This window comes from Neomonachus schauinslandi, chromosome 4 (assembly GCF_002201575.2).
Source record: "Neomonachus schauinslandi chromosome 4, ASM220157v2, whole genome shotgun sequence".
NCBI classification, from domain to species: Eukaryota; Metazoa; Chordata; class Mammalia; order Carnivora; family Phocidae; genus Neomonachus; species Neomonachus schauinslandi.
In genome coordinates this window covers 139942418-139958339 of record NC_058406.1, presented here as the reverse complement: position 1 = coordinate 139958339, position 15922 = coordinate 139942418, and the positions used below count along the sequence as shown (strand labels likewise).

At 37.7% G+C, this 15922-nt stretch overlaps 1 protein-coding gene across 3 annotated transcripts in view; it reads right to left on the bottom strand.

Moving 5' to 3' along the window:
* WWP1 (WW domain containing E3 ubiquitin protein ligase 1) overlaps window positions 1–15922 on the bottom strand; it is a 115346-nt gene that overhangs the window by 35780 nt on the left and 63644 nt on the right. For all 3 annotated transcript variants that reach the window (XM_021688666.2, XM_021688665.2, XM_044914646.1), the window contains 2 exons: window positions 7440–7773; window positions 1075–1170 (listed from right to left, as the gene is read on the bottom strand). In XM_021688666.2, the coding sequence (XP_021544341.1) occupies window positions 1075–1170; window positions 7440–7773 (430 nt within the window). The remainder of the gene's footprint in view (window positions 1–1074; window positions 1171–7439; window positions 7774–15922) is intronic.

Below are 15922 nucleotides of genomic sequence, written 5' to 3'. Positions count from 1 at the left end.
TGGTATGTACGTATGTATGTATGTATGTATGTATGTATTTAAAAGATTTTGTTTATTTATTTGAGAGAGAGAGACCACAAACGGAGGAGGAGGGGCAAAGGGAGAAGCAGGCTCCCCATGAGCAGGGAGTCCAATGTGGGGCTCGATCCCAGGACCCCAGGATCATGACCTGAGCCGAAGGCAGATGCCTAACTGACTGAGCCACCCAGGTGCCCCTCAGATAGAGTGTTTGAGAAGAATATAAATAATAGGGACGCCTGGCTCAGTCACTTAAGCGTCTGCCTTCGGCTCAGGTCATGATCCTGGGGTCCTGGGATGGAGCCCCACATCGGGCTCCCTACTCAGTGGGGAGCCTGCTTCTCCCTCTACCTGCTGCTCCTCCTGCCTGTGCCCTCTCTCATGTGCTCTCTTTCTGGCAAATAAATAAATAAAAATAAAATCTTAAAAAGTAGACAAATAATATAATTCAACTAGCTATCAGCACTATAATATGTATAAAGAGTTATGAAAGATAAGAACACAAAGGAAAAGGAAGATCTGTTTGTGAATGACTGTGAATGACAGCCTAACAGCATGAATTTATTTAGCCTGTAATAGAAATATTTTTATTCATTTAAGACCCTCTATAATTTTAGCCATAATGTAATACAATTTTACTTATAGTAATCTTTTAGTTCATAACTTTGAACCACTCTCACATCTCTTATATCATTAAATCTCATGTAACATAGCTTAGACCACTATCTTTGGAGAACCATACATATGAATTTCCCTAAATAGGCCTTTCATTCCTTAAAAACCAATGGGACAAGCACTACAATTGGACCAAAATTCCTTAACTACTCTCAGTAACTCATGCCAGTGTTCGACAATCTCTTGAGGAAGCCCCTTCAGACTAACTGTAGAAGAGATAGGATATAACAAATCTCATTTACTGAAATTATTTTTCACAGAAGTAAATGAAGGAAATATAACATGCACAATGAAAGAATCATTTTATGTTGTAATAAGTAAGTTTAAGAAATCAGATGTATGATAAAACACAACTGGAGATGCATAAAGATGCCACATTACCCTGGAGGTAAAGGTTGCGGCCTCTCCCATGTGGTCGTTCGAGTGTTATGATCCACGTAGTAAGTTCTACCATGAGGATCTTTTCTCTGTTCCCACCTTTAATAAAAATGCAAAAACAAAAATAAAAGATAACTAAGACAATCTGAAAAATCATTCCTTCTTATAATCAGGAAAATTACCGATAAGTCTTACTTTAAAAGGTTATATATACACAAACATATAAAGTTTCTTTTCCCAATTATTAGTGCCTTTTAAGTTCTTAATTATTCCCTTTCTATTAACAGTATCAGAAACTCAATAAAATAGTTAACAAAGGAGGATAAAGTAGTACCTAAAGTTTTAAAAAGTTACTAATTTATAGAATTTATCATCAGAAAATTTATTATCAGAAATGTATCATCAGAAAAGACAAATCTAGGGATGCCTGGGCAGCTCAGTCGGTTAAGCAGCTGCCTTCCGCTCAGGTCATGATCTCAGGGTCCTGGGACTGAGCCCTGCATCGGGCTCCCTGCTCAGCAGGGAGTCTGCTGCTCCTTCTCCCTCTGCCCTTCCCCCTGCTCGTGCTCTCTCTTTCAAATAAATAAATAAAATCTTAAAAAAAAAAAAAAAGACAAGGTTAATCAAAAGTAGAGGAACTTTCAGCCTAATTTCACACTCAAGGCACAAAATGTTAATGAGGTAATATTCACTTTTGCCTGCAATTTCAAAAATACATATCTAAAAGATTTTAGGAGAAACTGCATTAAAAAAGTGTATGTGGTGACACTGCTCCACAAAAATTCTTCGATATGCATACAGTGTCTTCTTTTTGTATACAACTATCTCCTTCTTGTTTCTGGTAAAACTCATGAGTTTTTGGACATCCCGATTTCATCTTTTTCTGTTCCATCTCAAAGATTCTCAATCTCTTATTTTCCCCACTCTTATTTTCTCCTCTGTGATTCCTGTTTCTTCCTCTCCATTCTTTCTGTAATATGGTATAGAAGAAAAATGTTAAATATAAAATATAAAAACCTGCTTTTTTTTTTTTAAAGATTTTATTTATTTATTTATTTATTTGAGAGAGAGAGAGAGAGAGAAACAGCATGAGAGGGGATAGGGTCAGAGGGAGAAGCAGGCTCCCCGCCGAGCCGGGAGCCCGATGTGGGACTCGATCCCAGGACTCCGGGATCATGACCTGAGCCGAAGGCAGTCGCTTAACCAACTGAGCCACCCAGGCGCCCAAAAACCTGCTTTTTTCTGAGTTTAACATTCTTGTTTTCAATTGAAAGTAAAATAAACGGAAGTATTTTTCTCTCTCTTAAACCCCGGGAACCAATTTAATTTGATTCCTCTTGGCCTTTAATTATTAAACTCTTTTTTTTTTTTAAGAGTTATTTATTTTAGAGAGAGAAAGAGAGCAGAGTGGGAGGTGGGGCAGAAGGAGAGGGAGAGAGAATCTCAAGCAGAGCACAGAGCCTAACACAGGGCTCGATCTCATGACCTTGAGATCATGACCTGAGCCAAACCCAAGAGTCAGACACTCAACCCACTGAGCCACTCAGGCACCCCTAAATTATTTTCTTACACAATGATTATACATATTAAAGCTATTCCCTAAGCAAGGTGTACACATATACACATACTTACTTAAAAAAGACATGTAAAAAAATTAAAAGTTTACTTAAGCTGCATCCAATAAACACAAGTCACAAAATGCTTCAGAAGTAACTATGAACAATAAAAATGCCCAAGTTCACAACTGACTCAGGATCATTTAAGTTGTTAAACTTATCTATTAAAAAAGTACTGGGCGCCTGGGTGGCTCAGTTGGTTAAGCGACTGCCTTCGGCTCAGGTCATGATCCTGGAGTCCTGGGATCGAGTCCCGCATCGGGCTCCCTGCTCGGCAGGGAGTCTGCTTCTCCCTCTGACCCTCCCCCCTCTCATGCTCTCTCTATCTCATTCTCTCTCTCAAATAAATAAATAAAATCTTTAAAAAAAAAAAAAAAAGTACTATTGCTCTCTTCCTTTTTGTGGCCTTCACTGAAGCACCAGTAGCCAAAATGAAGTTCAATCCCTTTGTGAATTCTGACCAGAGCACACTTGAGTAAGTAAATATGGAAGGATTTGGTGAAATATATTACAATAAAATAACTGAATTAAGTTACTGATTGAATAACTAGCGGTTTCAAACTTCGATAATGGGACAGATAGTAAGACTTGCCTTCTCATAAACCACAAAGAACAGTTACCTCATTCTCTCCTGTACTGCTAACCTGTGTGTCCACAGACTCCTCCTCATTAGAAGCTGACTACCCTTTAAAGTCTCTCCCATTTAAACAAACAAACTTTAAAGTCTCTCCCATTTTATAAAACAAAAACTAACCCTCAGTTCTCCATTTCTTCCTGCGCATTTCCACCAACCAAACATTCCTTTCTCTGTGTGTTCACAGGTAAAAAGCTTTACATACCAGCTCTCTTTAAATGTTTTCTACACACTTCTACCCCTCCCATTCACTCCATTACACAGCACTCTGAATACAGCTCTATTTCCCAGAAACTGCTTTGCCAAAGGTCAACAATAAATAATCTGTTGTTAAATTCAATTGGTGCCTTTCAGTTCTTATCTTACTTAAATTTTTTAGCAGTTTTTGACCTTCTTAACCACTTCCTCAGAAGCATTTACAAGCCAGAGCCTTTGCCCAGAAGTTCATTCACTCAAAATCATTTAATTGGGCACTAATTCACTTATTTAACAAAATTTATTGAGTACCTGCTATATGGCAGGCATGGTTTTGGGTACGAGTACAGAAGTGGACAAAATAAAGCCCTTTCCAGTCCAGTGGAGAGAAAACTGACAAGACACAAATATATGTCACATGGTGATTTAAGTGTTACAAAGAAAAATAATACAAGTTATGCTGATTAGAAGAACCCGACTCAAAAAATTCATGCTGATCTCGTTTATACTTAGTTCTGTAACAGGGAAAACTAATCTAAAATCTATAGTGGAAAAAAATCACAACAGTGATTGACTGAAAAAGGTACTTAGAGAACTTTGTGGGATGATGGTAATATTCAATATTTTGATAGGGGTTTAGTCACCAATGTATGTGTTTGTCCAAATGCATCAAAATGGTATGTAAACTTTACCTAAAAAACTTTAAACAAATATTGAACTCTAGTTAATGATAGACAAGCTGAAGTACTGAAGGGCAAAATATACTGATGTCTACAACTCACTGAACTGCATTTAAAAGTTAGATGGCTAGAGAGATGAAGAGACAGGAGATAAAGCAAACAGTAAAATGTCAATTACGGAACCTACTGGTAGATACCAGGGTGTTCACTGGCAAATTCTTTAAATTTTTCTGCATGTTCATAAATTTTCCTAGCAAAAATCTGGGGAAAAATAAGACAGGGTAAGGGGATGGGTGCAGAGGGGACTGATTTAAACAGGGGGAATCAGAAAAGGCCCCTGGAGTAAGGTAACATTTGAGCAGAGACCTGAGTCATGCAGATATCAGAGGAATAACATTCCACACACAAGTCTGGGCAAATGCAAAGGTCTTTGGGTGAGATAATGCTTGGCATAATACTCAAACATCATCTCCAGACTGGAATACTCTTCTCTCAGAACACTCGTAATTTCATTGGTAATTAGCTAAATAGCTGAGCAAGTTACAAAAGAGAGGAAACACAGGAACTAAGAAAGATTTTTGAGGAAAGACAGAAGATGATGTAAATTTGAAAACTGCTAACTCGGACAAGTTACACAAAGAGAGTACTGCCTAAGCCAGAAGAATCAACCTTGGTTCCATTCTTCTTTTCTACTGCCTCCTCACAACTGATTACCAGGATACATCTTATCATCACCTTATGAGACTAGTATCCACCTTAGTGCCGGCTATTTTAATTTTTCACCCGGATTAGAAGTTTCTAAGCTTTTCTTTTTTAAAGCACCTTTTTTTTCTCTTAAGATTTTATTTATTTATTTGAGAGAGAGAGAAAGAGAGAAAGAGAGTGCGAGCAGGAGTGAGGAGGAGAGGGAGAGGGACAGACTCTAGGCTGAGTGCGGAGCCCGACGCTGGGTTCGATCCCAGGACCCTGAGATCATGACCTGAGCCAAAACCAAGAGTCGGACACTTAACCAACTGAGCCACCCAGGTACCCCTGCTTCCAAACTTTTTTGATGACAGTTCACAGAATAAGAAATATGTTTTAAATAAACATCTCTGTGAGTACTAGAATGCTATTTACCTACAGATTTTATACACACAAACCCGCACCAGAAAAATAAACTTTCTGGAAACAATGTTTACTCTCACTACAACTAACACTCTTCAGTATTTTCCATTCTGGTCTATACTGACTTACTTCAATTATGTGTTCAAATGCTGGTCATAATCTGCTAATGGGGTGCAACCTGCAACTTGAGAATCACTTATGTAGGTTACTACAAAAGCCTCCTAACACAAAGATCACATATGGTGGCTACAGGCATGCTGAAGCATTTATTTGGCCCCCACAGAATTAAGTTTATGTGCTTATTATCATTTTAAATCATAATGCCTGCTTCTCTCATTTATAAACCATCCTGGCTGCCATCCTAACTTAACTTGTCTCCTTGACTCCTAAAATCTGTCTATACCACTGCTAGAATGAATGACCTAACTAAAATGTAAACAGGACAATGCCACAACCCTGCTTAAAATTCATTAATGTTTATTCATGGTTTTCAGGAAAATACTCCCACACTCTTAGAAAAAGTATACAAAATTCTTCATAGGACTGTTTACTCTTTAGTACTACATATGTCACTTCCTCAAATGCTGAACTCAAGCTGTAACAAAATACTATTTCCTGAATTCTACTTATACATTTTTATGGATGTCAGAGATCTGAACATGCAGTTGGCTCTACTGAGAATGAGCCTTTCACTACTGGAGCCTACATTATTGCTCTGCTAAGTCCTAACCCTCTGTCAGAAATGCATTTAAGGGTCATCTCTTTCAGAAAGTATTCTTTGATCTCAATAGTGTAGGCTACTCTCCTGAAAGATCTCTGTGTATGTTCCCACCCACAACCTGCTAAACTGAGGTCTAGCCCAGCTTTAACTATGAGGTATAGTTGCTGTTTACTTATCTTTACCCTCCCATCAGACCATGAGGTTCTTAACAGCTTCTTAGATATACGTGTCACAGTGGCAGACACATGAAACTAGGTAAGTGACTAAGCTGCCAAAGACCGAAAACGAAGGGACAAAGAGATTTTTGAGAGAGAAGGGAAGATACTGTAAGGTCTGAAATGCTGGCAGGAAACAAGTGGGGATTTCCAGAAGTAGCTGAAAATAAGCTCAGAAAAACGTCTGGCCCGGACAAACAGATTTGATAGTTACAGTGACGGGAGAGCATGAGCACCAAGAGAGGGAGAAGAACATGCGAGCAGAGGAACAAAGGCTAAAAAAGGCTGAAACCACTACTAGGCAGTGGGCAAATCAGATGAGGCAGCAAACAGCAGTGAGAAAAACAGTTCAGAAAATAAGACAGGGCTATGAACACAATGACTGCGATGAGAAACCGAGGGCAGAAGACCTCTAGCAGTGCAGTTTCCACAGCTCCAAGAGGAGCCCTGCTAACTGCTGCGAGCTGTGCAGGGAAGCACTGCGTCCGTATGTCTATCGCTGCACCATCAAACTGCACCACATATATGTGTACAAGTCTGAGCCACTGGAAATAAACTTTTTGAAGTCCAAGACAATGAATGATTAACTCATATTAGTATCATCAAAGCCAAGTAAAGAGTCAAAAAAACCTGTTAAGTAAATCTGGGAGATGACCAAATGGAATACACACATAGAGTAACTCTTTAAAGGAAATCTTAGGAAGCTCAGTGTTTTCAATGGGAAAATTTAAAGGGAACTAAGAATTATTAAGCAGCAACAAAAACCTGAATTTTTAACAGAGGTAATCAGCAGACTTAGGTGACCTTCCCAGCACTCAGTGCTAACTGAGAAAAAGGATGGCCACATTGGGGCCTGGGGAGCAGACCATAAAGGAAGCTAGAGAACTGAAGTAATTATATAGTGTCATGGTCATTCTTCTCTAGAAGTAAAAATAAACCAAGAATCAAATCAAGTGTGTCTTGCAAATTAACACTAGGTTTTTTCTTTTCCCTTCATACTGCACATACTTCATTAGTTAACTGTCCTCAGTTTTAAAAAGTACTTGGTTTGTGGCAAATGAATTATATCAATCAGATTCTGACTTCGATTTCAAATTACTAAACAATGGAAAAATTTTATATACACATTCAACAGTCATATTATTAAAAAGTTGCTATTCAAATGTAAGTCAAACTTCTAAAGCAATATATTTAACATACCCTGATGGCAAAGTTTCTGTGTTGGTATTTCCAGACTGTTGCCGTACAGGTTCCGCACACCCATCTGGCTGTCTTAATTTGGCTGCCTCAGTAGCAGAATTATTTCCAGAATTAGAGGCAGCAGGGTCTAAAGTACTTCTAGCTTCAGATCCAAATGCTGCACTGTTAGAAAGAATACATTCATTGTTTTCTGAGGAAGTCAGTATTTCTTGTGGAGAATCTTCAACAGTAGTAGTAGCGCAATTTGAAGACAAGGCGGTTTCTTCAGGTACTGTTGCAGTACCCGTGGTGGAAGCATTATTGGTTGGTGCAGATGAGGATGATTCTCCATTAACTGAAAAGAGAAAAATCAGTAAGACGAACTGTCAAGGAATGATAAAGCCAACAACTCACCAGTTATACTTATATAGTTCCTAATCCACCCTGAGTAATGTATCAGGTACTGATGAAAATAATGTTTTCTCTTGCTCACATTTTACAGATGAACATATAAATAATAAAAATTTAAGAATACAGTTGACCCTGGAACAACACAGGTTTGAGCTATGCGGGTCCACATATATGCAGATTCTCTTCAATAAATACAGTACAAACCTTTACGAGTTTCTTTTTTTTTTTTTTTTTAAAGATTTTATTTATTTGACAGAGAGACAGTGAGAGAGGGAACACAAGCAGGGGGAGTGGGAGAGGGAGAAGCAGGCTTCCCGCCGAGCAGGGAGCCCGATGCGGGGCTCGATCCCAGGACCCTGGGATCATGACCTGAGCCGAAGGCAGACGCTTAACGACTGAGCCACCCAGGCGCCCCCCTTTACGAGTTTCTTTAACATTTTCTCTATCTTACTGTACTGTAATACAGTATATAATAGATATACAAAATAAGTGTTGACTGTTTATGTTACTGGTAAGGCTTGAGGGTCAACAACAGGCTATTAGTAGTTAAATCTGTGGGGGGACTCCAAAGTTATACAAAGACTTTCAAATGGCAGGGGTTGGGGGTGGGGTGATGTTGGTGCTCCAAATCCCTTGTTGCTCAAGGGTCAACTGTGTGTATACACACACTAATAACCTTAAGGAAAAGAGAAACCAGCATGAGTATAACATGTTTTTCCTCCAAATGATCAATTCTGAAAGTCTGCATGGTTTATATAAGAACTTTAAATGATCCCTTTCAATCTCCCTTTTCATATGCAAATGGTAGTAATATCAAAAGGGTAGCTAATATCAAAAATGCCAATGGGGCAGATAAACAGTGGCATTAATTTAGTACTACAGGGGACTGCCAAAAAGATCCAGAAATTTATTCTACATTTTCTGAAGAAATGATTCAGTACTGGGATCCACTAATACCATTTTCTTAATGTTCATTTTAAATGTGATTGATGAATTTCAATTATGTGTCACTATTAAAGTGAGCCAAATTAAAACTGCAAAGAAAATAGATTATTAACCAAAACCAAAGAAAATGCCACATAAAATTCTAATTGAAATGGGGGAGGGAGACCTAATAAAGAGTAATGGAATCATCAGGTAGATTTTTAAAGAAAGAAAAAGATTTAAATAGTGGAAAGGAAATGTACTATTAAAGGAATCAAACTATAATTACAAAAAAACCAAAAGAATGAATTAAGTTCTGTCCAAATATGGGGGAGAGAATGGCTTGGAGGACAAAAAAATACAAGAATTAAAATATTTACAGTTACCCTGTATCAAACACTGTTAGATAACACCGAAAAATGAAAAGAGAATGTGCACAGAGAGACTAAATTCTGGTGTCCTCTATATGATGCTCACTTAAAGAATTATCTCATTTAATATTTACTCTTCAACAGTGCAGAAATTAATTTCCAAAAATGGAAAAGCTTAGCAGTATTTTCAAAGCAAAATAACACTAAATGGGAAAAGAGGAATAATTGAGAAAAGATAATCCAGACCAAGAAGAAACCGTCATTAACCTTTATGCATGCTAAAACACAGCACACAAAACACAAACCGTGAGAAACAAAGGAAGAAAATGAAATATTAAATAGCACCATTCAGTTGTTCAAGGCAGAAACTTCTCTTCTACAATAATTCAACAGCAAGTGCTTGCAGCTCTTCCTCCATCTGTACCACTCCCTCCTGGTCCATCATTTCTTGCTTTCAATACTGGCAACAGCCTCCGCATTTTAGTCAGCCTGCTTTTTCTCTTGTCCAACTACAACCCATTCTCCAAATGACAGCCCAAAGAAATCTTTTTCAAAACATGTAACTGATCTTTTCACTCCCCTAATTAAACACACCAGTGGATTCCTACGACTACCAGAATAAATTCCAAACTTTAACCACGGCCTATACTAAAGACACATTAATCTCCACAGCTACCCTTGATTTCTCATAATGGCCTTTCTTCTGTTCCTTGAATAGAACAAACTCCTTCCCGCTTCAGAGATGTGCACTTGTGGTTCCCATGGTCTTGGAATTTCTCATGACTGGCTTCTCCTCATCATTTCGAGTACATGCTCAATTACATCTTCAGAAACCACTTGAGGCAGTGCTTGAGTACCCTATTTAATGCTGTTCCTGCCACACCCTAACCTGTTTAGGTTCTCATGTTCTGAAATCATTTTATGTATTTGTTTTTATTTCTTTTAAGTTCGGAGTGTGAAAGCTTTGTCAGACTTGTTCACTCTTGTATTCCCCAACTGTTACAAAATGCCTGGCATATGAAAACAGTAAGTATTTGTTGAATCAATAAATTAAAAACAAATCACAGAGGAAGAAATGAACTGAACATACCTCCCTCAAAACTATGCAGATTAAAGAGTGTTAGCAGAAATATTAGTTAAGCACATGAAGAATTTAATAACACAATATATCTGACTTAAATTATAGTTAGTTTCTTACATACATATTCCATCCAAACACTCTAAAAATTTTTAGAAAACCTGACATGTCAAAGACCAAAGGAAAATCCCCAATTATACAATAAGGAGGCCACATTCTAACTACAATAAAACTAGAAACAAGCAGGGTGCTTGGGTGGCTCAGTCAGTTGGGCATCTGCTTTGGCTCAGGTCATGATCCCAGGGAACTGGGACTGAGTCCCATATCGGGCTCCCTGCTCAGCGGTGAGCCTGCTTCTCCCTCTGCCTGCCAGCACCCCCTGCTTGTGCTCGCTCTCTGACAAGAAAAAACAAAACAAAAAAACAAAAAAACTAGAAGCAAAGCAATACAAAATACAACTTACTAAAATGTTTACTGAAAGTCTGACATAATCTGCTAAACACTTTTTAAGGGTTATTTTATTTGGTCTTCAAAGAACAATGCTGAGACAGATACCAGCATTATTCCCATTTTACCCGGTGAGAAAACTGATACTTTTATGTCCATAAAAATGATAGTTCTCCCCCAATCCACAATCAATTTGCTTACAAGATAAACTAAATACTAAGTTAAAGAGGAAATAATAATGAAATTATAAACTTTAGGGAAATTAATGGCAATGAAAATAACTGTACCAAATGCTACTGGACAAAGCCAAAGAAGTATCCAAGGATATAAGAAAGAATGGCAATAAATGAGCTTAACAGTCAATTCCAGAGCCAGGCAGGAAAAATGGTAGAAGGAATTAAAAGAACAGTAAAACAGATTAGAATTTCCTAATTTACCTGAGAAGAATCTGTTGAGATCTTGTTAGAACTATAGATCTCAGTTCCCATTCTAGACTTAATGAATTTCTAGGGGAAATCGCTAAGGAAGGGTCTGGGAATCTGTATTTTTAACAAATGCTTCAGATGAATTCTTACGGTAAATTTGGAGAAGCCATTAAGTATACCTTTCTGAGTTTTATAAAGAAAAACATACATGAATAACACTAGGAATGTCATGAACCACTTTATATCAGTAAGTCTCAAATATATTAACTATGGGGCACCTGGCTGGCTCAGTTCCTAGAGCATGTGACTCTTGAGCCCCACTTTGAGTGTGAACATTACTTTAAAAAGAAAAAAATCTTAAAAAAAAAAAAAAAAGCTAAGCTCTGAAATATATTAACTAAGTTAACAGAAAGACAAATTGAAAAGACATCATGGGGCACCGGGCTGGCTCAGTCAGTGGGACATGCGACTCTTGATCTCAGGGTTGTGAGTTTGAGCCCCACGTTGGGTGTTGAGATTACTTAAAAATAAAATCTTTAAAAAGAAGATAAAAAAGACTCATCACAGTAGAATGAAAAAGGTGATGAAATATCTAGTATCATTCCACCAAAGAGCACAAGACTCACTTAAGTTTTCTGAGAAAATTCTATGAACCCTTCAATGAACAGATCACTCCCATGTTATTTAAAGTGGTATAGTACATTAGGGAAGAAAAAGAAAAATTGAGTTTCTTAATTTATTCTGTGAGGGTAATATAGCTCTAGAGTTGCAACTAAATAAATTAAAAGATAGTTCAGTATTAGGAAATTATGTTAGGAAATCAACTATGCTAACACATTAAAAAAAGCCTACTTTTTTTTAAAAAGCCTACTTTTTTTAAAAAAGACTTTCTTTTTTTTTTTTTTTTAAAGATTTTATTTATTTGTTTATTTGACAGAGAGACAGAGCACAAATAGGCAGAGTGGTAGGCAGAGAGAGAGGGAGAAGCAGGCTCTCCACTGAGCAGGGAGCCCGATGCGGGGCTCGATCCCAGGACCCTGGGATCATGACCTGAGCCGAAGGCAGGTGCTTAACCAACTGAGCCACCCAGGAGCCCCCATATGACTACTTTCAATACAAACAAAAAAGCATTCAATAAAACCCTGATAAAATACTTGATAAGAGGAATCAAGAAAAATTAGTATATAATCTATATTATCCATCAGAAACCCAGAAACCCACAGTAAGCATCATATATCAACTTCAAGGCATTAGGAGAATTTCCATTAAGGTCAGGAACAAACTAAAATCAGAAACAAAACAAGGAAGATCACAATCACCACTCCAATACTGCTGATTACTTTGACAATGCATTAAGACAAGAAAGAAGTGAAAAATATTAGAAATAAAATGATGAAACTCATTCACAGAGGATAAGTTTATTTAAAACATTCACAAGAATCAACTGAAAAACTCTTAGTACCATTTGACCAAAACATTTTAACACAATGACCCTATGTAAGTTCAACATTAAAATTACACTCAAGACCTATCTAAACAAAACCAGAAAACAAATATACCACAGTAATGCAAAATGTTAATAACAGGGGAAATTCTGAGTGGGCATATCTTTGATTGGAGAGATTATTATTGATATAGATTTGTGGTTCTCAACTGGAGACAAATTTGTCCCCCACTCTGAAGACATTTTAGCAATGTCTGGAGCTATGTTTATGTTTGGTTGTCACAGCTAGGGGAAAGAGAGGATGTTAGTGGCATCTAATGGGTACAGGTCAGGAATGTACAATACATCAGACAGCTATCCACAACAAAGAATTATCTGGCCCAATAGTGCTTAAATTGAGAAACTTTGATGTGTATGTACCCAGCTGGCAAGCAGTGTCTTGCAAAACAAACATCTGTCTGTGGTACCTGCAAAATAAACATCTGTTAACAAATGATATAAGGATGAGTAAAAGGACAAACTACCAAAAAAGACAAAAGGGAGGGAAGGCAGAGAGAAAAAGAGAGGGAGGGAAGTCATGATCATAGGCTCTTTGCTCAAGAATGTGGAGAATTTTATGTAAGCTAGTATTTAAAACATGTGACAGGTGGGATAGAAGTTCATGCAAAGCATTTTCTTCTCTACAGATATAAGACCACACCCACTGACTTGGGTTGTTTTTTTTTTTAAGTTTTTGTACATTTTTTTTTTAAAGATTTTATTTATTTATTTATTTATTTATTTATTTATTTATTTAGAGAAAGAGTGCAAGCAGGGGGAGGGGCAGACGGAGAGGGAGGAGAAACCCAAGCAGCCCACAGGCTAAGTGCAGACCCTAAGGGTTAGATTCCAGGACCCTAAGACCATGACCAGAGCAGAAATCAAGAGTCGGATGCTCAACCGATGACTGAGCCACCCAGGTGTCACTCACTGGCTTGGTTTCTTAATGAATGTATCTCAATCCTTACTTTCAGCTGTTATGACACTTGGTTTACAAGACATATCTCCCTACTTTCATGTTTAATCCTTGAGAAGTTTCCCTTGTACTTTATGATATGTACCTCTCAAAGCACCATGCATTTGTCCTCACTATAACTGTTCAAATAAAGTAGAAAAAGGCAGAAATACTGGAGTATTTGAGTATCATTTTTACTCCTTTTTAAAAGTGTGACGAAGAACTGCTTCTATATATGCACCTTAAGTTTCTTTAAAGTCAATTCACACAAGTGTTCGAGAGGGCCTTTGGTGATGGTGTGGTTCTGTATCTTGACTGCAGTGGCAACTACATGAAGCCAGACATGATAAAACCGCACAGAACTACATGCACACAAAATGCAAGTGTAACTGGTGAAATGTAGATTTTGTCAATGCCAATTTCCTGATTTTGATATTATATCATAGTTATACACTGCATGTTAACATTGGGGGAGGCTGGTGAAGGGAACATGGGACCTCCCTCTACACTTCTTGGAAACTTTCTGTAATTATTTCAAAATAAAAAGCTATAAACAAAAGTTTTAACAAACTTGTGAAGTCAGTCAGTTCTGCCTGAAACTTACCATACTGAGCACTGATCTATTTTATTAATAAAAGAGTAATTACATATTAGAAAAAGTCATTTCACACTAGAAGTTTTGGGACAGTGGGAAGTGGAGAAGAAACAGTATTTTTCTTAAATACCTACCACCGCTGAAAGAGTATTGTAGATCTTTTAGATTATCTCATTTAACACTTGAAACAATCATACCAGGTAGTTAATTATCATCCCCTTTTAATAAATGGAAGAGCTAAATTTTGAGGATATGAAATTTGTCCAAGGTCACACAGTTAACACATTAAATAATAGAGCTGGGATTTGAACCTAGTCCTGTTAGAAGCCAAATCTAATCTTTTCAATCATGACTGCCTCCTCCTAGTTAGCTTAAAATAACTAATATTTACAGCAACTAAACTTATCAAATGGACCCTCTTAATCAAAACTCAAATGAACAGGAGGGAGAAAAAAATCCCCCCCCCCCCCGGCAAAAGCCCTCTTGTATAATACTGTCTCTGGTAAAATGAAATCATTTGTCTTAAAACTCCTTAGCACAGGCCCACAATCCCTTATCTGAAAACCTTGGGGCCAAGTGTGTTTCAGAATCTGTAAGTTTTCAGAACTTAGAAAATTAATATGCCACACATATTGTATATTACATAGTAAGTGAGCAGGTTTGGGGGCTACACGTTGTAATTTCACAATAATATTTCTGTGGCAAAATGGAGAGATAAAACACTAAGCATGATAAACTATGAATCCCTTCAAATCAGTTCTAGTCATTTTGCCATCAAAGGAGTTTACCAAAACATCCTTTTGGTTTTAAAGACTTTAGGATTCTGAATTGTAAGTAAGGGATTAAAACATGTAACATGTTATATACAGAATATGCACACTCCTACCCATACCCACACTCCAACATGAAAACTGATTTTAAAGTTCTTGATTAGAAAAAGGAATACCATTTTTGCACTAATGCCTTAAAGATTACCCCATTCCTTGAGAAGTACCTGAATTCATCCTCCTACTAAGGGATGACAGATCACACAAAAGACATTGGCAGAGTGGTTGCTACCAACAGAGGAGGTTCCGGAAGTCTTTGTAAACTGGCCAATAGAATGATGACAGATGGGACTGTTTTGTCAGATGCCACCAACAATTATCAGAGGAGGTGAAAACATAATCACTAATTTGGAAGAGGGATTATTTGAAGCCTATCGTAGTATAAAAGATGAACGATACAACTTTGAGACACTATAAAAATCACACACATCAAAGTGAAGCAGAGGGCAGAGAGCTGAGAGAGCCAGATGTCAATTACAGCTCTTCTACTCCCTAGCTGTGATCTCTCTGTGCCTCAGTTCCTCCTGGGAAAAGGGGAAGATTTTAGTATCTATTTCAATTAGTTATGGTGAGAGTTAAATCAGTAAATAGACACATACTGTTTGCTCTTTTTTTTTTTTTAAGATTTTATTTATTTGACAGAGAGAGACACAGCGAGAGAGGGAACACAAGCAGGGGCAGAGGGAGAGGGAGAAGCAGGCTTCCCGCTGAGCAGAGAGCCCGATGCGGGGCTCGATCCAGGACCCTGGGATCATGACCTGAGCTGAAGGCAGACGCTTAACGACTGAGCCACCCAGGCGCCCTGACATATACTGTTTAGATCATATATAGCACAAATGTTAGAGATTATGATTGTCCTATGTTTCCTAGCAGTTACTGTGAATGTTGTGGTAATCACTTACAATGAAGCTTTCAATTCTGGTTCCTTATGTGTTTTATTTTCTCCCTGAAATTTCGGGCAAGGATAAATGAGAGAACAATGTGGAAA